Source organism: Cetorhinus maximus, chromosome 27 (assembly GCF_964194155.1).
Source record: "Cetorhinus maximus chromosome 27, sCetMax3.hap1.1, whole genome shotgun sequence".
NCBI lineage: Eukaryota > Metazoa > Chordata > Chondrichthyes > Lamniformes > Cetorhinidae > Cetorhinus > Cetorhinus maximus.
Genome location: NC_135905.1, coordinates 17,469,424 through 17,495,286, shown reverse-complemented (window position 1 = coordinate 17,495,286; position 25,863 = coordinate 17,469,424). Strand labels below are relative to the sequence as shown.

The 25,863-nt window shown below is 43.3% G+C and overlaps 1 protein-coding gene across 4 annotated transcripts in view; it reads left to right on the top strand.

The window, feature by feature from the left end:
* The window catches only part of kcnma1a (potassium large conductance calcium-activated channel, subfamily M, alpha member 1a), a 779,423-nt gene extending 757,396 nt beyond the window's left edge, over positions 1-22,027 (top strand). For all 4 annotated transcript variants that reach the window (XM_078530812.1, XM_078530811.1, XM_078530810.1 and 1 more), the window contains one exon: positions 20,013-22,027. In XM_078530812.1, coding sequence (XP_078386938.1) covers positions 20,013-20,164 — 152 coding nt within the window. In that variant the 3' untranslated portion in view covers positions 20,165-22,027. The remainder of the gene's footprint in view (positions 1-20,012) is intronic.
* The last annotated feature ends 3,836 nt before the right edge of the window (positions 22,028-25,863 follow it).

Genomic DNA, 25,863 nt, shown 5'->3' with positions numbered 1-25,863 from the left:
GCTCTACCAAGTGAGGGTCCAGCAGTGCAACACACGTCAGACAACTGTGCTGAGAGTAATGTGTCCTGTTTCACAGGCCACTGCCATGCAGTAATTATTTCCACTTGCTTCCGCAGGCACATCTGGGAAACAGCCAGTGGAGTCCATGACCCAGGGCCTCTAATCAAGCCCCGAAGAAACCTCTGAAGAGGAATCTAGAGGCACCCTCCCTGAAGTCCCATCACAGCGCTCACCCACACCCTGCCCCAGTGCAGAGAGACACACTTCGGTGGAATCTAGCTTTAGAATAGCCTCGGGAAGACAATCTGGTAAGCACATTGCACTGTCTGATCCACAGCAGACAGCGGTAGGGCGCTCCCTGGCATCCAGCACTCTCAGAACTGCTTGAGGCCAGAAATTTGCTGAGTCCGAGTCAGATGACGAGTATCTGGACTCGGTCATGTCACAGTTGCTGAAGCTGCAAAGGCCAAGCTCGGGAACATCAGGATGGGATGTCTGCTGCACTCAGATTGCAAAGCACAATGGAGGAGTCCGTCCACTTTCAAACTGAGGTGGTAGCGCTGGCATGCCAACACACCGAGGTCAACACCGGTAGGATGGTGGCCTTAGTCCAGGACTTTGCTCCTGCACTGAGGCGCGGGCTCAACTCCATCGTTGATGCCATAGTTGGCCTCCAAGACTGTGCACGCGAGAGGGGTGCTGGGCAGCACGATTTCACTCCAGCTTCCCTTGCTCCTCAAGGAATCAGCCTGGGGCCCTCAGGCACCCATAGGGAGGAGGATCAGCAGGTGCACACTCCAGGCCCACCCATTTCCGTGACCCTGAGAGTGTCCAGTCCATCCGACTCCCCTCTTCCTGTGACCTCAGCAGCTCCAGCTCCACAGGCCGAGGAGGGTCCCACTGCCACAAAGCAGGCTGTGGCCCACCAAGTCCTGGCCCTCCAGAGGACGCCCACCAAGGTCATCACAGACAGGGCGTCGCAGTCAGCAGGCTGCCTCCATCTCCGCTGTGGATATCCTGGGAGAACCAAGATGTAGAGGCAGGGTTAGGAAAATTAAGGAGAGTTATTTGCACAGCCTGGGCACGGGTGTTAATCACTTGTACGGACTGTTCACTATTATCAATAAACTCCCAAGAATGTCTCCCTGCCCATGGCTGCTTGTTCTGATGAGCAGTGTTCTTGTCACTCAGTTGTGAAATCTTTCTGCACAAGATAAAAGGCAGGTGTCCCAGTCCAGGGCCTCTTCCCTGTGTCTATGCAGCCTTCAGACCACAGTGATGGTCCAGCCTCACACTCCCTGGAAATATCACTGTAGTGGGCTGGCGCCACTGAGTGTTCTCATTCTCTCCGTGTGCTCTCAGCACCTTTAAGGTGGGGCTGGCCCCCATCTCTTCAAAATCTGTGACCACTGATGCTGTGCTCCTGAAGGGCTCAGGTGCTGAAGGCGGACAAAGGATCAGATACTTCTAAAGTTTCATGGCTGCGTCTCTATGATATGACCTTGATCACAGAGGGCAAGCAAGTTGCCCTTGGCTAGATAGGAGTCAGACATTCTCAGAAGCTATGTGAAGATCTTTGGAGTGTCATCACTGCATGTCTTCACCATCCCCCTCCAATGAGCGACTATTAGGGCCTCCACTGCATCTCCGTGACAGGAGCATTCTCTCAGAGGGTATTCACACTGCCATAAACCAGACTGGAGTCAAACATTCACAGATGCAATTTGAGGATCTATGGGGTCACCTCACTGTCGTCATCATCCTCCACAAAACTAGCAGTTATGAGGGCCTCCCAGGCACGCCTGCCTCATCTAGCCAGTGCGAGGGCCTTATCCCCATCATCGTCGTACCCAAGGACCTCCTCATCCTCATCCCCGTTGACGTCCTCCTCATTGGAGGAGACCTCCAGCTCCTCCATCTCCACCTCAGCCAGCTCCTATCCCCGTTGGAGTGCCAGGTTGTAGCAGCAGACGATGATGATGCGTGATGCCCTCTGTGGGCTGTACTGCAGGGCTCCACCAGACCAGTCCAGGCACCGGAACCTCATCTTCAGCATCCCAATGGTCTGCTCCACCAAGTTGTGAGTTGCTGCATGAGCCTTATTATACCGTCGCTCTGCTGCAGTCTGAGGCCACCACACAGGTGTTATCAGCCACGGTCTCTGTGGGTAGCCCTTGTCCCCAAGGAGCCATCCCTGCAGCTTCTGTGGACCCTGGAAGACTCCAGGGATCTGTGACTGACTGAGGACGTATGTGTTGTGCACACTCCCTGGAAACCGTGCGCACACCCGCAGGATGTGTTTCTGGTGCACATCAGCTGCACATTCAGCGAATGGAATCCCTTGCGGCTGATGGAGTCCACCGTGTGTTGCAATGGAGATCTGAACGCCACGAGTGCAGTCAATCGCACTCTGCGCCTGTGGGAAACCTGAGATCTGGGTGAATCCAATCGCTCTAGCATCCTGGCTTTCCGGTCCTGGATGAAATGCACAAAATTGTGTGACTTCGCACAGTATGGCATCCGGGACCTCATGGATACATTTGTTGGTGGAGGCTTGTGAGATCCCACAAAGGTCACCTGCGGAGCCCTGAAAGGAGCCACTGGTATAGAAATTGAGCGCCTCCATCACTTTCATGGCCACTGGCAGTGGATGCCCTCCATGCCCCTGTGGTGCTAAATCCTGCAGTAGCTGGCAGGTGTGATCAACCAGTTCCCTAGACATGTGCAGTGTCCGGTGACACTGGTTCTCGGTCACCTGCAGGAATGAAAGGCGGCGTCTATAGACCCTCGGTGTTGCTAGGCACCTACCAGCGACAACTCGTTGTGGCTCTTGGGCGTCATGCGCAGGAGCCCCAGCTGCCCCATCTTCCTGAGGTTGCTGCTCCTGCCTCTGTGCAGCCAGGAGCCTCAGTCGCTCTCTCTTGTGTCACCTTCGTGCTCTGTAGACCATCAGGCATACAGCTAGTTCACCAGGCTCCATGATCCTGATGTTGCACTCCTGCAGGATGAAAGAGAGAGACACATGGTTTGAATGGGTGTATTAAAAACCTGTGCTGGTTAAGTGTGAAGACCCCTAAACGATTCTCAGAGAGTGCTGGCCACCACTTGGATGGCCAGAGATCAGTGCACTGCATGGCTGCCCGAAACCCCACCTCTTCCACCCCAGTCCACCGGACCAATTGGCGGCAACTTTGCCCACTGGACTGCAAGCTGTGCTGTCAGCTCAGGCGCAGCCATTCTCCTAACCCACCCTGCAAGGCTGCACTGTTAGCTTGAACCAAGGGAGAGACTGGTTCAAACCAGGATGCTGACATTGCAAGGGGCTGTGAGCAGTGACTGCTCCATGGCCAGCATTAGCGAGGAGATTGTACAACATGTGCAGTCCGTCCAACTGTACTGCAGTCCACTAAAATGCTCATGACTTTGCTGTCTGTGCCATGGGTTTGGGGAGGTGGGGGGGAGGGTTTTAAAAGCTTCAGAGCACTTGATGGCTGTTTGATGCCTCTGCATTGCTTGAGTGGGCAGATAAACTAGAAGCCCGACGTCAACCATATCAATGTGGCTGCGCCTGAACTGTCTGAGTTGCAGAGTCACTTTATACAGGTTTCCTAATGTGTGGCCACTCTTCTCGCCCACCTTAACTCCCCACTCCAAATGCTTGTGTGCAAATTCAACAGCAGGCCCTTGGCCCCCTTCCTCCATGTTGCCTCAACAGCAGAGCTGCACTTGGCCTCCCCTCCCCTTCCCCCTCCACAAGTCGCCTCAACGGCAGGACTGCCCTTAACCCCGACCCCCCCAGCGCCCCTCAAGCTTGAGGTCCAACAGGTGACCCTGGCGAATGCTGTACAACGTTACTGTGTGCTCAACTCCGGAGATCCCCTCAAAGTGCAGGCCACCAAGTGCATGTCGCTTATGTGCTGTTGTTAAGCACCATCGCCGTGCTTTCCTGTTGATGTGGACGGATGATCCAGTGGCTGGGGGGGCGCGGTGGTGGGGGACAATTCCGGCAGGCTGGCCTGATAATGATATGCTGATGTATGACAATGAGGTTCCCGACGTCCGATGGCAGGAAACGCAGTGGGCTGAGCGGACGATCGGGAACTGGTTTCACGCCGTGGTGAAATCGATTGCGCTGTATCATCCGATCGTGCCCTACGTCAGTGAGCACGGAAAATTCCGCTCACTGCCTTTGAGTCAGAAAGTTGTGGATTCAAATCCCACCCCAGGACTTGAGCACAAAGATCTCAGCCAATACTCAAGTACAGTACTAAGGGAGTGCCACACTGTTGGAGGTACTGTTTTTCAGATTAAATGTTAATCAGAGACCCAGCCAGCTCTGTCAAGTGGACATAAAAGATCTCTCAGCATTATTTTGAAGAGCAGGGAAGCCATCCCCGATGTTCTGACCAATACTTATCCCTCAATTAATACCACAAAATAGATGACCTGGTAACGATCACAATGTTGTTTGCGGGAGCTTGCTCTGCATTTCCTACATTTCAACAGTGATTACACTTCAAAAATACTTCATTGGCTCTAAAGCACCTTAAGACATGGTTATGAAGGGTAAAATATAAATGCAAGTCCTTTTTTTACAGTTTTTCAGTCAATGGTAGATTAGGGCAAAAACAAATATGTGAACTGGCCTGAAAATCTGTGTTTAGTTGAATGAATTTTTGAACTTCGTACAAATATTGATATAGTTTAAGGAGGTTGCTAAACTTGATCTCAATGTTACCATTTGCTAGCATATTGTCACTGTTATATTCCCCTCCCTTGCTTCCTCTCCTGAAGATGGTGACTCGTTGCTGGACCACAGTTCCATGGGCATCAGTCACCTCCCGGTGTCCAACTGGCTTTAATTAATATTTGAGCCTTGACAGTCAATAAATTATTCCACCAGGAAATTAAGCCTATTTTTGTCTGATGTTCAAATATGTACTCACTCGCAGGAGTTGGGGATACAGGCTTTCTCTCTACCCAAGGCTGTTGAGGAGAACTGTAGCAGCCCTACTGCCACTGTTAACACAGCACCTGAGATAGTGGTGGTCTGTATGGTTAAACCACATACTGATCCAGCAGGAGAGAATGGTTCATATTATTAATACCGCTCATGTCCGAATGGACAGTCGGCTCCATGCATTAAAACTTGAAATGTTCCCAGGCAGTTACAGTGTAACTCTTGCTGAGCTGACACTGCTGAGACCACATTCTCAGTGCGGTCTCACACCACTTGCTCCCTGGATGTGCGATTAGATTAACAACTTTTCTCCCTAGTTTTCCACCATTTTTGTCTGTGCATATGTGAAAACTGTCACATTGACTCAAGTGCTAAAGTATAGCAAAGGTTGAAGTCTTCCTGGTCTGAGCAGAATTCTATTAATAATCCATGGGCTTCCATTACCCAAAGGATAACATTTTTTTTGTGCCTATAACAAGTATATTTAACAGTGGTGCTGTTAATAGATTGACATTAGGGACAACATTAATCCTGAGGCACAATAGATGACGAACAGCAAGGTACAAGTGGCAATACTGATTTAATACTGACTTTTAATCTGGTGGATCTTTGTTGTGGAAATTAGTTTGATTCTTGTGGCATTGGCCTTTGTGTGGTGATCCTTACTCTGGAGAACTGCACTGTGGTTCAACCCAAGGAGGCCTCCCCTCATCAAATATTGCTCTAGAGTCAGCAGCGAAGTGGCCCTCACCATCTCCACCTTGTTTCGAGTTACTCCGAGGCCTCAGCCTTCTGCCCGTCCCCAGAAAAATAATCTGCCAATGTTTGGAATTTTTACAATTGCGAGATCAAAGTGTGATTTGGAGCTCAGTTCCCTAGTCAGAATGACATGGAGCAGGTGGCTGCATTCTCAGGTCACTGCACAGGAACTCAGAATTGCTTCTGGCCTCTGTTACTGACCTGGGAGCACTTATTGCCTTCAGTAGAATCACAGCAGGGTAATAACTCTCTCCTTGTCCAACATCAGGATAACAGGAAGCAGTTACTCAAAAATGTGGTGCTTTAATCAAAGGAAATAAATTCTGTTGTTCCTTTTGTGCTTTTCCTTCAAATGATTTGCTTCCCAGTTTTTCTTTGTCTTTATGCCACCAAAGCTTGGCATGGGCTGTGGGTTGTGTATTTGAACTGCGTCAATTAATTTGGAGAAATCTTGGCCAAACAAACACTGGTGTGGACTGTGTCTTTAAAGAAATAAGTCATGGTGGAATTCAGGAATATGAAGACAAAATGTCCCTGTGCATAATATTATTTCTTTGAATATTTTACTTTTTTGGGGAAACGTTTGTGAAGTTATTTGCTCCCTCTGTTCTAGTTACTGAGTAATGAAAGAGAAGTGTTTTTGCTCAATGCTGACTCTGCTGTACAGGCTGCCTCATTTACATTGCAGGCTGGCTTCCACTGCACCAATAGCCAAAAAAAAAACGCATCCATAACCTTCTTCATGCACAGTTCTTGACAGTTTAATTTTTTTTGTGTGATGTGAAAGCCTACCCAGAGACAGATAGAAACGGCAGCTGTTTACCTCCAGAGGAGGAAACAACTGCCGCCTCTTGAATGGCTTCTTCAACAGTGGTGTCATCTCATTTACAGATGTGTGCCAATCATCCAGCACTTTAAACTGATGCTTTCCATTGATGTGCCAGCCTGTTTACATTTTGCATGTGTAATTTCATGGTGTTTTTTTCATTCATTTTCAGGCTATAGGCAAGATTTGTAGAACTGCATTTATTGACCATCCCTCGTTGCCCTGAACAGGTGATGGTGGGGGACAGCCTTGTTGAAACTAAGTGGCTTGCTAAGCCACCTCAGGAAGCTTTAACCTGGAGTGAGTCAGCATGTAGACCAGTGCAGGTAGGGGTGGGATATTCCCTTTGGTGAATGACCAATGGGGTTTTCATGACTATCTGGCAACTACTGTCATTTTTTTCCTCTCTCTAGTCCACATTTATCAAACTGAATTCCACTATTTGTCATTGTGGATTTGAACTTGTGGAGTGGAGGCTGCTGGGGGGACAGGAAGATGCCGAGGGGCAGTGGGGTGGCAGGGAGGTAGTGGTTGTGACATTGGATAGCGCTTGCTTCTTGGCACACATTGGGTGCAGGGACTAAGAACCTGAAGACCACTCAGTAGCTTACATCCACTGAGGTGAGGCCATCAACTGCTCATCCTCAGGAGGCTCACCAACAAAGCAGATCAACATTTTCAGTAGGTTCTGGGGATGGGGGAGGTGATTGGGACTGCTGCAGAGCTGGGAGGAGCACAACTGTTTCACATTCAGTTAAGTTAAAATGTACCTTTTTAGTGGTGGCCCCCTTTAAGCATCACCACCAGAGGACACTGACAGCAGTCAGAGCTGCCCAACTTTGCAAAGGGCTTATCACTTATTTTGGGCTCAGGCCCTGGCCCCCAATACCAGAGATGTCACCAAAATAATGGGTGGTGCACCTCCAGGGCAGAATGTGTTCAGTGTAATTGTACATCTCATATTAGATGTATGTTTTATGCCTGTAAAACTGGTGCAGATTCTATGAATATCTAGGCCTAAGTCTATGTGTTACTACATAAGTACCCAGTGCTTTAAGGACAAATAATATACACACTTATTGCTCTAGGAGCCATCAGCTCAACTTAAGTTTGTGTATAACCAACAGTGGAAGAAAGTGATGTCTGATTGTGCTGCATTCAACCAAAATGCTTGATAACATTGTGCATTCTAACTGATTGATTAGTTGTCACTGATGGCTCCTAAAGCCTGATCAGATAGCGAGGAATACTCTGCCCATTTCCAACTCAGAATGTATATCAGCGCTACAGCTTGTGCTTCTGTTGTACGCCCATTTACCTAAAAATTGCATTGGACTGGCCTTGAAAGTCCATTGTGGGTTTGTCAGGGGGGAGGCCACAGTTTCCATCTGCATACTACCCCACCAAATTTCCAACACCCAGCTGCTTGTATTCAGAAAAGAGACAGTTGGAGATATCCCTGTAGGAGTATGAGCCTGGTGCAAATTCATTTCATCGACTTTATTTGAGCGTTCTTGTCATGGGTCGAACATACTGCTATGATGGGCCTTGTGCCCTTTTTTTGTGCGAAGCAGCACCCATTAAGTTTGTAACATCAAAACCTCTTTGGAGTTTGGTTATAGGCTTATGGTCCATTTGTTGCTGTATTAGTAACTGGAGTACAAGCCCATAGTATATGTATTAGAGCAGTCAACATTCACAGGGAAATGTGAGGAGTGACATTAATGATCAATAAGCATGTAAGAGACTGCACAACTCAATGGAGACTGTCAGTCAGCTTCACTCAACAATACAAAATTCCTCTCCTGCCTAAGCCTGAAAATCAGTTTTTTTAAATGATTGCAATGATTTTTGTTCCATGCAAGAAATTAAACCCCTTTTAAAGGGATAAGGAGTAAAATTACTACAGACGTAAGAAATGCATGTCAACAGAAGCATCTGTTTATCTTAAAACGAGCTGTCATAGAGACTCTAATGTTTATTTGACAACAATAAAAAAAAGGCCATCTGAAAGTGTTATTACAACCGATAAAGGACTTTTAGAGTGTAGTCACTATACTGTAATGTAGGAAGCACAACAGCCAATTGGCACACTGGAAGGTCCCTCAAATAGCAATGGGATAATGACAAATTAAGCTGTTGTAGCAATGTTGCCTTAGAGATGAACGCAAATAAAGACATGTTTGGTTGAGTTCAGTTTTTGACACCAGTATGTCAGCTCATAGTGTATGTGCCTGAACATGAGTGACAGCTTTCATCTTAACAAAGTGCTGGGAGATCAGCTGGGCTTTGTAACCAACAATAAATACTTAGGGAAGAATTCCACCCCCCCCCGCCCCATTAGGAGGGAAGTGCAGGCACGGGCGGGCGCACCCCCCCAATTAAGGCCCGCCCAGTGTGACGTCTGCCAGGAAGCGCTATGCGCTCCCTGTGTGGACGGGGGAGATTCCCTCAGCCGAGAGTGCGCTCTTTCATGCGTGTGTGCGAAAGAGCGCACTCATTTCCCTGAGGCTAAGTGCTGCCTCAGGGAGATCGGCGCCAAATTTAAAAATGCTGAAGGGGCAAAAATAAAATGAAATTTCCCTGACATGTCACATGAGTTGGGGCATGTCCATCACTTTAAAGCTTAGATTTATTAAAACCTTCATGAAACCTCATCCCGCCCGTGGATGAGGTTTCATGCTTTTTCTGAAGCCTGCCAGAGGCTCCCGGCCTGCCCGCCATCCTTAAGGTTGGACAGGCAGGTCCATTAAGTATCTCAATTGCCTCTGACAGGTTGGTGGGTGCACAGCTGATTCGGCTGCACCTCCGCCGACCTGAAAATTGAAATGGCGCGGGATCACGTTGGGAGTTCCGCCCGACGTCATCCTGCGTCATTTTATGTGTCAGCCGGGCCCCTGAAGATCCAGGCCTTAAAGTCAGCCTAGTGCCATTCTGGGGGAGGAAGGGGAGGGGCAGGAGGGAAGGACGAGGGGAAGAGGAATGGAAAGGGTGAAAGGAGAGTAGAGGAACCCCTCAGCCGTGCATTTACTGCTAGCAACATGTCATTGAGGAGACAGTATAATTGCTGTTTGCTTCCAAAATGGCAAGGATGAGGGGGTGGGGAGTTAGAGGGGTGGTGTAGGATGGCTCATTTAGCATTGTGATCCCTCTGCCATACTTTGGGCCTTTTCTGATCTTTTATATCATGCTTTTCAGGCCATCCCAAAGCCATTTCCAGCCAATTGAATACAGTGAAGTCTTGTAAATTAACAAAAGAGGCAGCCAATTTGCACAGAGCAAATTCCCACAACCATCAACAAGATAATGACCAGAAAATCTGTTAATGTGATGTTGGTTGAGAATTAAGTGTTGGCCTGATCATGAGGGATAACCCCAATTGCTTCTTGAATAGTGCTATGGGGGAGAATTTCCTCCCCGTCGGGCAGGCATCTTGCTGGTCGCCACCCACGATCGGCTGTGCGCCGCCATTTTACATGGAGCACAGAAATGTCCCTGAGGCACAGAGCTGCCTCAGGGAGATTAAGTTGAATTTGAAACTTCACAATAAAGGAAGTTTAAAATCATTTACACATGTCCCCTCATGTGAGCTGGGACATGTTTATCAAATGTTTAATAAATATTTATTAATTTAATAAACCCTTCATGAAACCTCAACTCACCCATGGATGAGGTTTCATGAGAAATGCGAAGGCCGCCTGGGCTGTGCGCCTGTCCCCCGCCAACCTTAAGGTTGGACAGGCAGCCCTGTCAAATTGCTTAGTTAGTTTATTAATGGCCTTAACAGGCCTTTGACAGTTCGGCGGGCGCGCAGCCAACTCCGGTGAGGTCGGGATGCACGCCCGATGACACGGTGAGGTCGGGATGCACGCCCGATGACACGGTGAGGTCGGGATGCACGCCCAATGTCACTGCGTGTCATTTTACGTGTCGGTGTGCAGGGCCCGTCCCCACAGGCCGAACAGAAGATCCTGCCCATGGGATCATGGAATGAAAGAAAGGAATATAGCATTTTTCACAGCCATCTGACATCACAAAATGCTTTATAGCCAATTGAATACTTTTGAAGTGCGGTTGTTGTGGAGTGCACTACCTGAAAGGGTGATGGAGGATAAGTCAGTTATGGCTTTCAAATGGGAATCAGTTAAGCATCTGACAGGAAAACATTTGCAGGGTTATAGGGATAGGGCTGTGGAGTGGGACTAGCTAAACTGCTGTTGTCGGCAAGGGTTTCTATACTGCAACACCCCATTCTTTTGGTTCTTGCTTGATCTAAATACTACATTTACTTTATTCCTTTGGTGAAAATGATATTCTCATTCTGCAGGAAGCTTTCTTATTTTAGTCATTCCTGACCCACACTGCAGCTTAGTTGAAGTGTGGCTGCCATTCTGCAGTCTCTCAAAGGTTCTACCTAACCAGCTGTCTTGGTCAGTCTGCAACTCATCTGTAAGTCCAACGCTTAGAGCTGCTAAACATAACTTTCTTGAAAAGAAACACCAAGTGCTAGCTTCTTGCTCTTCTATCTCTTCTGATCTAAGTGAATGGTTCAGTTACTAGCTCTCCTACTACAATAACAACATCTTGTATTTATATAGAACCTTTAGTGTAGTAAAACATCCCAGGGTGCTTCACAGGAGTATTATAAAACAAAACTTGACACCGAGCCACGCAATGTGACATTAGAGCAGATGGCCAAATGCTTAAGTAATTTTTTAAGAATAATTTTAAAGGAGGAAAGACATTTAGAGCGGGAATTCCAGAGCTTAGGAACTCAGCAGCTGAAGGCACAGCCAGGAAAAGTAGAGCAGTTAAAATTGGGGTTGTGGAGCTGGAGAAAATTACAGAGATAGGGAGGAGCAAGGTCATGGAGGAATTTGAAATCCAAGGATGAGAATTTTAAAATTGAGGCGTTGCTTACCTGGGAACCAGTGTTTGTCAACAAACATCAGGGGGTTGGATAAATGGGACTTGGTACCGGCAAAGAAAAGGCCATACAGTTTTGGATGACCTCAAGTTTAAAGAGGGTAAAATGTGAGAGGCCGGCTAGGAACGTGTTGGAATAGTCAAGTTTGGAAATAACAGTTAAGACATGAATGAGCTTTTCAGCTGAGTTGAGGCAGGATGGAATCAGGCAATATTATGGAGATGAAAATAGGGGGGCTCTTAGTGATGGCACAAATGTGGCCAGAAGTATATCTCAGGGTCAAATATAACACAAAAGTTGTAAACACTCTGGTTCAACCTCAGGGAGAAGACTGGAGGCTAAGAACAGAATACGTTTCCTAGAGCTGTGTTGTCCAATGGAAATTGGTTACGGGTGTGGCTACAGTGACACTTTTTTAGCCACGTGCAATAATATTAGTAGAAAAGGCCATAAAACACCCACACAACAGGTAAATGTACTTTACACGTACATGTACTTAAATGTGGGGAGATGGTGATGTAGTGGTAATGTTGCTGGACTAGTAATCCAGAGACCCAGAGTAATGTCCTGGGGACATGTATTCAAATCCCACCATGGCAGCTGGTGGAATTTGAATTCAGTTAATAAATCTGGAATTATAAAGCTAGTCTCGGTAATGGTGACCATGAAACTATCTTCAACTGTTGTAAAAACTCATCTGGTTCACTAATGCCCTTTTAGGGAAGGAAATCTGCCATCCTTACCTTGTCTGGCCTACATGTGACTCCAGACTCACAGCAACGTGGTTGACTCTTACCTACTCTCTGAAATATCCTAAGAAGCCACTAAGTTCAAGGGAAATTAGGGATGGGTAATATCTGTCCACATCCCATGAAAGAATTTTTTAAAATCATCAACCAGTATACAGAACTCATACATTTTTCATCTTACCGTTTCATCAGCATATACACACATTTCCGAATATAAGTATTGAAATCACATGGCCAAGGACAAATCAATTTCCCTTTTTGTATTTAATCAGAACTGCAACAAGCCACATCTGACTTCCCATTTAGCCACGTGTCTAGTGGATGATATATTGTACAGCACTATTCTGTGCTATGCTGTGGTTCACTCCCTCCTCTCAGTCTAACCTCAATAAAGATCCTCCCATCTCTTCTACAACACTTGTCTGGTTCGTGCATGGTCGTTTTAATCATTTGTCTCTAGGATTTCAATGGTATAGGAATATTGTCAAAACATTTGACAACTTCTAAACCAATTATCATTTTTATAGACTTCAGCTAAAGTTAGGCTTGCTAGCTTCCTGTCAAATGGTTGCATCAGTGATCTTCTAACACTTTTTCCATCAGCTCAGAGGTTTATGACTCTGTTTTATCTGTGTTGATGATCTCCTATGCTCTTCACTGTACCTATTCTGCACTTTTACTGATACTCCTGCATTTAACAACTTATTTCTGATTGCATGTGCACAGAGTACATCACCTCCATTTATTTTATTATAAAGTTTTAATTGCCTCCATGGCCTTTGATGACTCGCTGAAGGATGTTCAGTTTTGTACAGTTCTTCAATGGCACAGTTTTTTCATCTCTCAGTACTTATCATCAATGGTCCACACCTTATTTGCAAAGTACAAGTCATCCAAGACTTGTAAATGGCTCACATTTTTTCTAGAGTCCTCTATGCCCTCTTCCATAAACCTGGACATAAAAGTAGGAAAGGTTTATCAATCTTTCTCTCAGTTATAGTATCTATTGCTTTCCAATACAGCTTTTCCTATCTTTATTTTATAAATACCAATATTCTCACACTTCCTCTGTATTTTCCTTTTATCTTCCAAATATTCTGGCCTACACACTATTCACTCTGTTTCCTTGCTGTACTGCAATCAAGAGTCCTCACAATATGTTCTACACTATCTTGTTACTTGTAGAACCTCAAACCTGTGGACCATCTCACCTCCTTCAGTATTCCCTTCCTTAACCACTGGGCATAAAATCAAAGCTTGCCATAACTTAATTGCTACTTATTTTATATCATGTTCAGCTCTTTTCAAACTTGGTGTCCTGCACTATGGTTCTTGTTCCTTAACTTTTCACAACATAACATTGAGAAGATCTTCAAATATATCTAATGTTCCTTCTAAAGCATCAGAAAAGTGCCTTACCGGAGGTCCCTCAATATTTAATTCTTACAGGACACGGCCCACACAAATCAACACTGGGATCTTTCATAAATGAAGACAGGAAATGCTGGAAAATACTTAGGCCTGGCCACATCTGTGGAGAGTGAAAACATAATTAACATTTCAGGTCAATAGTAACTCTCTTTCTCTCTCCACAGATTCCACCAGGCCTGCTGAGTATTTCCAACATTTCCTGTTTTATTTCGATTTCCAGCATCTTTGGTATTTTGCTTTGGGATCTTTCCACCCTCTATTTCTATGGATAACAGAAAGTACAGTGGCCTTGAAATTCAAATAACTTCACATATATTTAATGTATATTTCTAAATTTACAGTTGACACCAAATTGGGTGACAGTCAATATTGAGAAGGACATTAATAAACTTACAAAATGGGCCAATAAAGTTCAACACAGATAAATGTGAAGTAATACATGTTGGTAGGAAGAATGGGGATGTCACTTATTACTTGAAAGGTGCAAGTCTAGGTAAGCTGAAGGAACAGAAAGATCTGGAATCCTAATACACCAATCCTTAAATGTCATACTACAGGTTAGCAAGGCCATAAAATAAGCAAAGGGATAGAATTGAAAAGTAGTGAAGTTATGCTAAACCTGTATTGAATCTTGGTTAGACCACACTTGAGTGCTGTGTGCAGCTCTGGTCACCATATTGAATGGAAATGGAGGGACTGCAGAAAAAAATTACAAAGATTAACAAGCTACTCTTTTCTATTGAAAAAACAAGGCTGAGGGGTGACCTAATACAAGCATTTAAACTTATGAATGGTTTTGACAGCATGGATACAGAAAAAAATGTTTCTTCTTGTTGGGAAAGGCATGACCAGAGGTCACCAAGAAATTCAAAAGAGAATTCAGAAGAAACCTACTTACCCAAGGAGTGATAAGAATGTTGAACTTGCTATAGGGAGTGGTTGAAGCAAATAGCATAGATGCATTTAAGGAGAAGTTAGAAAAACACATGAGGGAGAAGGGAATAGAGTGTTACAATGATAGATTTAGATGAGAAAAGATGAGAGGAAGCTCGAGCGTAGCAGGGACTGGCTGGACTGAGTGGCCTGTTTTTATGCCTATGTAATACCCTATGTAATCATATCAATTCTACCCACATTGTAACAGGGCACATAAACCTGTAAACAAATAATCCCAAAGCATATGTATTTTTCTCAGAAGATTTTTATCTATCCTTTAATACATGCTCTTATTTATAAAGTGAAACAGTACATTCGTTGTGTGGAGCTGTCAATTTGGCCACTTGTTCCTCTTATTTAACACAATGATGGGCAAGTATTGCCTGGGGCATTACATTATCTCAAACACACGCTTCCATGGCTTTCAGTAGCACCATCATCCCTTAGGTTATAGTGGTAACCCTGAATGAAAAAAAACACTTGCAGGCAACTTAGAAACATAAGGACAACATTTGAAATCTATTAAAAACAGTTTCACAGTTCTTTGCAGAGAAGAGGCACACAAAGTCATTGTTGTGAAATCCTTACAGAATTGTAACCATAATGATCCAATTTTACATGGAATTCTTCACATCCATGTACTCTATTGATTGGAAGTGATACTACAAGAGCATTTTACTGTCACGACTGTTGTGGAAAAACAGTCTCTCGTAAACTGTTTCCTGCTTGTTTCTACTTTGTCATCTTGTGTGAAAGGCTATGGTCTGAAGAAATGGAAATGTTATGCAATCGATGGTAAATTATTAAACCTCAGGTTATTTAAGAGCCCTGTGGGTTCCTATTTATCTGTTTATAATTTTCTGCTTGATTACTGAGGCCTGAAAGTAGCCTTGTGGTTCCTATTGTCTGTAACTGAGGTGGAGGACTATGATGAAATGTGAAACCATCATCATACACTAAAATATTCTACCTGACAAAACTAAGGAAGTTGTTTTGCTGGAGCTCCCTGTAAACTGATCTTATTGGTTGCTTTCCATTTACTGTATCGTGCCGATAAAAAAAAACTGGGTGTGCACTCTGTAAATGCAATTCTGTCCACAACATAGTGGACAATGGTCAGCTTGATCAGTCCTAGCTCTCCTGTTTGTTTGCTCCTTACTACATCATAAGCAGAATTTCTGTCCATGATTCTGCTTATTAGAATTGTTACTCATTTTTGAAATACTGATACGAACCATTCCATAGTGATAAGAGTTCATACATTCACAGATGCTGTGCAAAATACCTAGTCAGCTTTCTGTGAACACTAGGAATGTATAGGATATGGAGACCCTTCCTGATCTCTAACTAGCTCCCTGTTTTATGCACAGCATGCGAAAGAATTCTCCACTTCTAAAAGTGAGAGCTTTGGTTCTAACTAGATTGTGGGAAAAATTCCAAGTTTGAGAGAATCAGCAAAGAATCTACTTTGATTGGAACATGAGGCTGGACCCATCACTCACTTCCATTTAGGAGGATTCGCTTACACTATTTTACTGCCTGAAGGGGTTCAGTCCAATGTTTTTATTGATTGAATGATGATAACCTAGAGTAAAATTAATAAAATGAACACTCTCAAAATATTCTTATACTTTTATGCAGTTCTTGCTGTGTAGTCTGAGATCTTTGGAAATGTTTTCCACAGTTATAAAGCCAGAAGTATTTAACCGTGGGGACTTGAGCTATTTTCCTTCCAGCCCGTCACCATAGTGGGAGCCAACCTCCTCCTCATCCCACCTGCTGATATCCATGTCTCAATTCTCTGCACAATATGAGTTACTAAGCAAATAATTTTTTTTCAAGCTTCCACAAACTTACCTAAACACACATACAATATTGTTGAAGTTCCTTGTCAGCGACTTCATAAGCATAAAACCCGTGTTTGCCATTATTCAGAGCGGATTATCAGTGCCTCGGTCTGCTATATTCTGTGCTTAGTGCCAGTCCTACGCTGCTAGCCTGCTGCAATGAACTGAAGTGGACAAGGTAGATTTTATTTCCAAACAGCAGCTGACAGTGAATTTAGATAAGCACTGGTGCGCATGTCTGTGCTGACTCGCTGAACTAAACAGACTGAAAGCCCAGTGGCCCCACACAGGCAACAGAAATCCACTCACTTCCAGGGATTCCAACTCTGTCCCAATTGCAGGCTTATTAGCTCAGTCAGGTCGCGATCATCAGTAGCATCTGGCCAGGCAGGTCCCTGGGATGTTGAAGGAGTTCCATACTGCTCTGACACCGCACAGGAATCAAGGAAGAACCTCTCAGAAATAAGACAGCAGAAGTCTTCAGTGCCAAAACATGTTATTAGGCTATTCATTCATTCCTTCTGCCATTCTGAAGCCTTTACTTGACCCTAAATTGGGCCTTTGAGGTGGCGTACTGGCTGGATTTTCTTGGGAAGCACTGTGAACTGCCTCACTATTATTCATGTTTCTGTTTCTAGGACGAGAACAAGTCATCAGGCCCATACACATTTGCCTATCTTTCATCTGATTTCACCCATGCACTCCAACTCCTTCCCCCACCTCCTGGGAGAGGCAAATAAACTAGAGAGCTGTATCCAATTTGGGCTTAAATCCACATTCCTCTGACTCAGAGGTGAGAGTACCAACAGCTGATTCCCATTGACAACAATCCAGGCTGAAAACCTATACCCAAACGTTATCACAATATCTTCCACCTTACACTTTCAACCCTAGCTTGCTCTTCACTACCTGCCCTATAAGACAGTAACAAAATTGTGGCCTAAGATCATCTCACCTATACCTACAATCGCTCCCAAACAGCTACTTATCAGAACATTTTTAAAGAAGGTAGTTGCCTCAGCTTTAACTGATTTTTCTGGAACCCTACACCACCACTCGGGGTGGGGTGGGGTGGGGGGGGGGAGGGAATGGTGGAAGTGCTAAGAGTTCCTTATAAAGCTCTAAATTAAGTCAAAAATAGACGATTCACATCTAGATTCGTAGCTTTTCTTCCTAGCATTTTAAAGATGAATGATGTTCATGGATCATGATTCCCAGGAAGCTGATAATCTATAAAGAAAAATAACATGGTGACAAATGTTTTAGTCTGCATCCCCCCACCATCCTGCCATTGTCTTTTTCCTGCTTTGCGAAAATGACACAGTATTGATTAAATCTGCTTGTAAGTATTGGCAGAATATCAATCCTGCATCAATTATTGACAATCTGTGCTAGCCAAGAAGGTATCTCTTGCTGTGAGGCTATAAACATAATGTCATGGTGCTCCATACCTGGGCAATGTAATCTTACATAGGATTTGGATTCATAAACCTATTGCTTTATTTGATGGCTTCATTTCTCTCAAAAGGGCCTATACCTAAGTTATAGAACATAGTCTTTAAGGGGCACGAGATCCCAACATCAGCTGGAGGTGAAAAAAAGTTCACTCGTCAAATTTAATAATATCATAGTCCAGCCGAACACGGCTTTACAGACAACAATATCTAGCAGTACTTTTGTGAAATCTTCAGTTCCAAAGATAACTGACTCCAGCTCTTAACATGATAAGCTGTTTTAAAACTATATACTTAAAAGGCAAATATATTTGTGACAGTACCTGTATTAAATGGGATCGTGCCAATCCAAACTGTTGATTACCTACAGTAACCTCACTAACTCATAAATCCAGAGTCAAACTTTTAGAAATCAAGAGATTTGGTATGTATATATATATATATATATACATATATAATGAGCTATGTATTTTCAGCATAAACTAATATAGATTGGCAATTTCTATCAGGTTAGAGCACTTAAAAAAAAATTGCCCAGTATTTTCCAATGCAGTAATATTGTTTTTATTAAAAAAGGAAGTGGCATAATGAGAGGCAGAGTTATCCTCTCCCCATTATTGACTTTTCATCCTGTGTGTACAGCTAATGCATATCATTCAGAGAAAATGGCCTCCCAGCTCCTCCCCTGGGCTTTAATTGTCAATCTGATTGACAGGGAAAAACTCCGGAGGGCTGAGAAGTCCATTGCAAGATCACAAGTGAGGCTTAATTTTACTTAGAGACCATGTCTCTCTCAAAAAATGTGCAAGAGTTACTTAACTGCATTGTGGCCGCACAGTGATGGGGTAATTTAAACCAATGGTAACCGACTGGATTCAAGTTTGGCAACTGTTTTACAACCCACTCAATTTTAACTCTCCGCTATGAAGCATATATTTGGGCCTAGTATAAAACAGGCTTCTAACCTGTTTTGTTCCTGCTGGGTGGGGGAGCTAGGTTAAAGTTACCAAGGTAGCTCCTGAATTCCACTATCTGTCTACACCCATCTGAATGTTTAATCCTGCGAGAATAACATTCTCCATTTGTGATAGACTTGGATGTTTTACAAATGTCTGTGTACAATCATCCAGCAACCCAAATGGTTGAATACTTGGCTCCCAGCCAGGAAGTCATGCACCCAACTACTAGAGTGGCCTGTCACTTCAGCTTGCTTGCCTCAGTTGAGTGAATCTCATCAGAGTTCAGCCAGGCTATTAACTAGAGTAGCAAATGACACACTGTGGAATAGTAAAGTATTCCATCTCTGAGGTAGGAAAAAGCTGACATAGACGTAAACTGTCTCATTCACTAGCTGAATAGTGCAATCTGATGAGCAAGACATGGAAACAGCCCTGACAGTTGGTCTGGAGAAGTATTTAAATCTGCACTGTCCCATTAGGCCTACTATATAGGAGGACACACAGAGGCAAGAAGAAGTACAATGAGGAGAAAAGAAATTTGCCTGTAAAATTGAACGATCTCACAATATCAAACAAGACATCATGCTGTTATTGGTTTTTGCAAAAGCTGTCAAAGTGAAATGTAGTCATTCTTTTGTTGCTTTGATTTTATTTTACATTTACAGTACCTCTGAGTCATATTCTTATAGTTTCAAAGCAATTGAACCAGTTTAGGGGAGACTGCATTCTAAGCCTAGAAAAAAAGCAGTTTTTCTCTCTCTCTCTCTCTCTAACTCCAGTCCACTGGGAACCCTGCACATAAAAACCGTATCAATAATTCAGGTGTTCTGATTACTTTAAAAGTTCCATTGAATTACAGCTACAAAAAAATGTCTGTTTGACGTGAAGATGAATGTGGATGGACACTGCAGAATGCTGGCAACCTGTAGATCATGTCAGAACAGATTGTAACTTTATCATTCTGTCACAGGGAATAATTTAAACCACTTAATCAGTCAGTATCACAGTAGAGGAGGTAACATGTCATGAATTCCAATTTTACAATCTGTCAAACATGCAACAGTGTTAACATTTTTTCCAGCCCACAAAACTAACCACAATGTTTGTTTCTCTCTTTCCTCCTCTTTCTCTTGCTCTTCGGTGGGTCCTTCCTGCTGTTTGCAGAAAAGAAATGGTTTACAGATGAAACTGATAACACCTTCCCTAGGAACATTCAGATAAAACCAATGAGCACTCACATGGCTAATCAAATCAATCAGTACAAATCTACCAGCAGTTTGATCCCACCCATCAGAGAGGTAGAAGATGAATGTTGATACCTGTTTGAACTCCAGTCTGAGAGAGAGACTTTGTGAAGCTCCTTCAAGAGGACACTGGCTTTGATGCTCCATGGATCTTACTGTGCTATTACAGACAGGTGAAGGAATCATGGATGCTACATCACCAAGAAGAAGTAATAATCTTGCCCTTGAAAATTACCTGCTTGTCCAGCATGGAATCACAGGTTTTATTGGATGGTTTTACTGATGACTTGAAGACAATCGATGCAGACTGAATATTATGGCCATTTATGTTTAAAAAAAAATTATTTTATAAATGCGATACCTTGTCATCTTCTACTTTGTAGCTTCTCTTTCCTTCTGTTTGTGACCAGACTCTTATTTTGTTCCTCTTTTGTTTCGCCTTGGAGGATGAAGGTCACAAAAAGTATTAATTCAATGTACCCAATCCCTGAATCAACAAAATAATAAAAACAGTATACTTCTAGCAGTGGCAAATGAGGCGTCCATTGTTGCCTGATGACTAGCATGTGAGCGCTATCAGAATATATGCTGTTATCTGTCCTTGTGTTGAGATAGGGCATAGACCAAGTCCTGTGTTAAAGGTTGTTCCACATTATAACACCATTTTTTTCGTTATCCATTTTAGATTTTTTTTCTTTGCTTTGATGAAATATAAACCTACAAAGTCTACTTGGATAGATAACATTGCAAGCTGAGTGCTATTTTTCTACACTGTTCATTTTCTCCATTCTTAAACTTGTTTTGAAATGAGAATTTTGAGACACCACAAAGTAGTTAACACATATCACAGAGACTGTAGATCATAATTTGCAGTATATCCTGGGAGGATAAAGAGACATCAATGATAACTCAATGAGGTAGAAAGTATTAATGCGGAGTTGTCTGAAGCAAGCCTGCACACCATTTTAGCCTATTATATAGTTTCAAGCAACACTTATTGATCGAAAAAGTTCAATCCTTGACTCTTGGTGTGGCCCCCACCTCCCTCACCTTGACATCTACTTTTTTCCAGCAACACATGGTCTTAAGAGAGAGAAACAAGCAATACCAAAAGCGAGCTAGACTGGACCTACTGCAAACTCACATCACTGGGATAGGAAAAGATACATGGCAGTGAACCTTATTGTTTCTGCACACCCTGCTGTGTCAGTTCCACCAGTTATAGGCTCTGACTTTAGCTAAAACTATCTCAGCTTTAATGTCTGTTCTCTGGCTGCAGCACTGAACATGTCCATACTGCAAACCAACAACACTATGTTCTGGAGTGATTTTTGAATTGTGATTACTTTGTTGTTAAATTTTGTAGGAAGTAGAGTGAAACAATTGTGAATAAAATATATTAATATTAATTGGATTGTTAACAAGGTGATCTTGTTAGCCTGTTTTAAGGATTTGCGCTTCAGCACCTTCCATTCAGTTCGACTCTTTCATGATGCCAGAGTCTGGGAATTCAGTGGATGATTATATAACAACAAAAACTAACTTTACTACACTTACTGAAAAATGTACGTTTTCATTATTTTTAGCATGTTTCTGTTCTGCATTTGTGCACTTTTATTTCAATCAATTTTGGTTTCTTAACTCCCTGTTGTTCTCTTTGCTCCCACCTCTTCATCATCAACCTTGAAGATGGAGAGTCATTGCAGGGAGTCACCTGTCCTTCTCAATTTTTATTTTTGGTTTGCATTTTTTTTTGCTCAGTAATTAGAGGAGATAATATGATGGTGCTCAGACCTGATCTACCTGGCTCTGTCATATATGATATCTGGTGATAATATTTTGTCTTATACAAAAAAAAAGTTTGTACATATATTGTACATGGTTTCATTTTGTATTTTTTCTCAGATTAAAATTGTTGTATTTGTGTCCAATGAAGCAATGTCGTGGGTTCCTTTCAGTCTCTGTTTTAACCTAACCAAGTGTCAGATCAACAACAATAGATACAAATGCTTTTTTATGTTTGGATTTGCACATAATAGGAATAGCTTACTCAGAATACTAAGTTGGTGATGGATTTTTTTCCCTTCACAAGGACAATTTCAGAAAAGCTCGTATGGGCAGATTTCACCCCCCAAAATAAATGTCATTGAAATGTAACAGAGGATAAATGTGGGCATTGTTTGGGTTTTGGAAATGCAATGCTGTACTGGTTAACTGGGGGCAGACATCTTAGGTCAGTTCAATAAACTATCTCACAAAGTACACACTGAAGAAATACAGCTGTTCTTACACATGAAACATGGTGTCAGAAGTGAAGAAAAAAATACATTTTTGAACCCTGCAAAAGGAACAGAGAAGACACGGAAAACCCAGGAACACAGAAAAGTACAAATCTGCAAAAAAATCTGCTGAAACGACAAAAGTTAAGCACACACAGGTTGCAAGTTAACCTACTGACTACAGAGAAAAGGACAAAGGAAAAGCACACACAGGCTGCAAGTGAAAACTGGCTGCCAAGAAAAAGAACAAAAGAAACACAGAGAGGCTGGCTGCAAGTAAATTACTGAGTGAGTAAAAATGGCTGCAGTAAATTTTCTAATCCCAATTCCAGAATAATTGAAAAATGAAAAACTGGCAGTTTTTCCACTCACAATGGCAAAACTATGAGATTGCAACAGACTTAATGAACAAGCCTGAACCAATAAGAGTAGCCACACTGTTAACACTGCTGGAGAAGGACTGCTACAAGGTGTATACCACTCTAAATCTAACAGATGAGCAAAGAAAAAGACAACAGAGATTTTGAAAGCCTTGAATGCACGTTTTGAACTGCGAGTGAATGTTACATATGAACGTTATGTATTCAACACTAGAGTTCAGAGTGAAAATGAGACCATTGAACGGCATGTCACAGCAGTGATGCAGCTAGCAGAATCATGTGAATGTGGACAGCTAAAAGATGATCTGATTAAAGATAGATTAGTTTTAGGCATGAGAACCCTCGGTGAGAGCAAGTCTACTGAAAGATGAGAAACTGATGCTAAAGAAAGCAATAGACATGTGTCGAAATGCAAAAGTTGTGAAACGTCAGCTAGAGCACATGTATGGCAGAGCAGACCAGGAGGTACGTTATGCTGAGACACAGTTCAGAAGCACTGGCAGACAAAGGGCAGGATGCAAATACTATGCACAGGAGAAGAAGAATTGCCCAGCATGGGGAAAGCAGTGTTTTAACTGCAGGGAGCAAAATCATTTTGCACACAAGTGTTTGACCAGAAAAAAGCACAACAAGCCTATGCAGATGGCCACTGGAGAGATATCAGCAGACAAGTCCGATGGAGAACTATACACGACACAACAGGCTGGTTCACTCAAGTCTATCGGCGACAAATGATTTGTGACTGTTACAATGATGACCCCAGAAGGAGAGTATCAAGTGAAGAAGAAATGTCAGATAAATACTGGTGTGTTATGCAACATAATGACCTTCACAGACCGGTGCGAAGTAACTCAACATGGCGATTCAAGAATGAACCCTCATAAGTAAGGTTGAGGCTATATGATAGGACGATACTCATACTGAGAGGCCAAATTAGTCTGAAAGCCCAATGCAATGGCAAGAAAGAAGATCTAGAGTTTCAGATCATAGATGGGACACAACAACCATTCATTTCAGCTGAAGCAATTCTAAAGTTTGGACTGGTAACCCTAAACATGCCAACAGAGGTTTACAACGTGTCAAAGCACACAAAACCATTAACTGCTAAACAGTTCCTGGCGGAGTACAAAAATGTGTTTACAGGGCTGAGATGTCTACCAGGTGAATATCATCTAAAAGTAGATGAGAATGTAAGACCAATTCAGCATCTCTCGAGAAGAATTCTAGCTGACTTCAGGTCAGGCCTAAAGGACAAGATAGAAGAGCTGGAAAAGAGGGGAGTAATCAAAAAAGTCCTACAGATTGGATTAGCAGTGTAGTAGCAGTTAAACAACCTGGAAAGCTGCAAATATGCTTAGACCCAAAGAATCTAAATTAAACACTGACGAGATCTCACTACCCCATGCCAACCATTGAAGGAATTTTGCTGCAACTTGCCAAGGCAAAAACATTCACTGCCCTAGATGTGAAGGATGGTTACTGGCAAGTGAAGCTGAATGAAAGCAGCAGCTTTCTAACTATATTCTGGATGCTGGTTGGGAGATACAGATGGTTGCGCATGCCATTTGGCATTTCAACAGCTCCAGAAGACTATCAACACAGGCAGCATGAGCTAGGCAGTGATCTTCCCGGAGTGGAAGCCATGGTGGATGATCTACTAGTCTACGGATGTGGAGACACAATGGAAGAACCATAGCTGACCATGATCAGAATTTAATACAACTGCAAGAGGGAGCTCGCCAGATGAACCTGAAGTTGAACAGGAAAAAATTGCAACTGAAAGATGCCTAAAGTCAAGTACATAGGTCATATGTACTGACAGCAAAACATCTTCACCCGGATCCTGACAAGGTGAGAGCTGTAGCAGTGATGCAACGATGACAGATACGAAAAACAGAGCAACAATTTGTTGGATTCGTGAACTATTTAACAAAATTTTTGCCTAATTTGTCTTTGGAGTGTGAACCATTACACAAGCTCACTGCCAAGGAGGTGCTGTGGTATTGGGAACAAGAAGCAGTGTTCACTAAAATCAAACAACTAGTGATGACAATCCAGTGCTGAAGTACTATGTTGTCCATGAGGAAGTCGCCTTGCAGTGTGACACCAGGAAGATGGGTCTGGGAGTAACTCTGATGCAGCAAGGACAACCAGTCACATTTACAACCAGAGCACTAATGCAAACAGAGTGTTGCTACTCTCAGATTGAGAAAGATGCCTGGCTATTGACTTTTTCTGTGAGCATTTTCATCAGTAGCTGCTTGGGAGAGACAAAGTAACAGTGGAGTCCGACCACAAGCCCCTTCAAAGCATTTTTCGCAAACCGTTACTATCTGCTCCAAAGTGACTGCAAAGAATGTTACTTCGCTTACAAAGATATCATCTAGATGTGACATACATGCAAGGAAAACAGATGTATATTGTAGACATGCTGTTGAGAGCAGCGCTCCCCATGAAGAAAGTTGAGGCTACAACAGAATGCGAAATCTTCCAGATTCAACGTGAAGCAGCAACAAGACATGATCTAGAAGCCATCAACCCAGCAGATGCATTGAATCTGACAGACAAGTACCTTATTCACATCAAACAAACTACCCAACAAGATGCAACTTTACAAGTGCTACAGGAAGGATGGACTGACAGCATCAAGGACACACCCATGGTCACACTAGACTATTGGGCATACCGAGATGAATTGACAGAGCAAGGTGGCATCTTGTATAAAAGAAATAGATTCGTCATCCCTAAGGAAATGAGAGGAGAGATGCTGAAGCATATCCGTGCAAACCATCAAGGAATTGAATTGACTCTGAGAAAGGCAAGAGATGTGCTCTATTGGCCAAACATGAGCAATGAAATTAAAGACCACACTGGTCAAGCTAGAGAGCTATTGATGACGCATGACATCCCAGACAGACCACGGATGAAGCTGGATGAACTTTCTATTTTGGCAGGAACTGATTACCTTGTCACTGTCAACTACTATTTTGACTACTGGGAGTTAGACCAGATGACTTCAGCAATGAGAGAAATAGGAGGATACCTGAAAGCCCGCTTCAGTTGGTACAGCATTCCAGACATTGTGATGAGTGACAATGGCCCTCAGTTCACA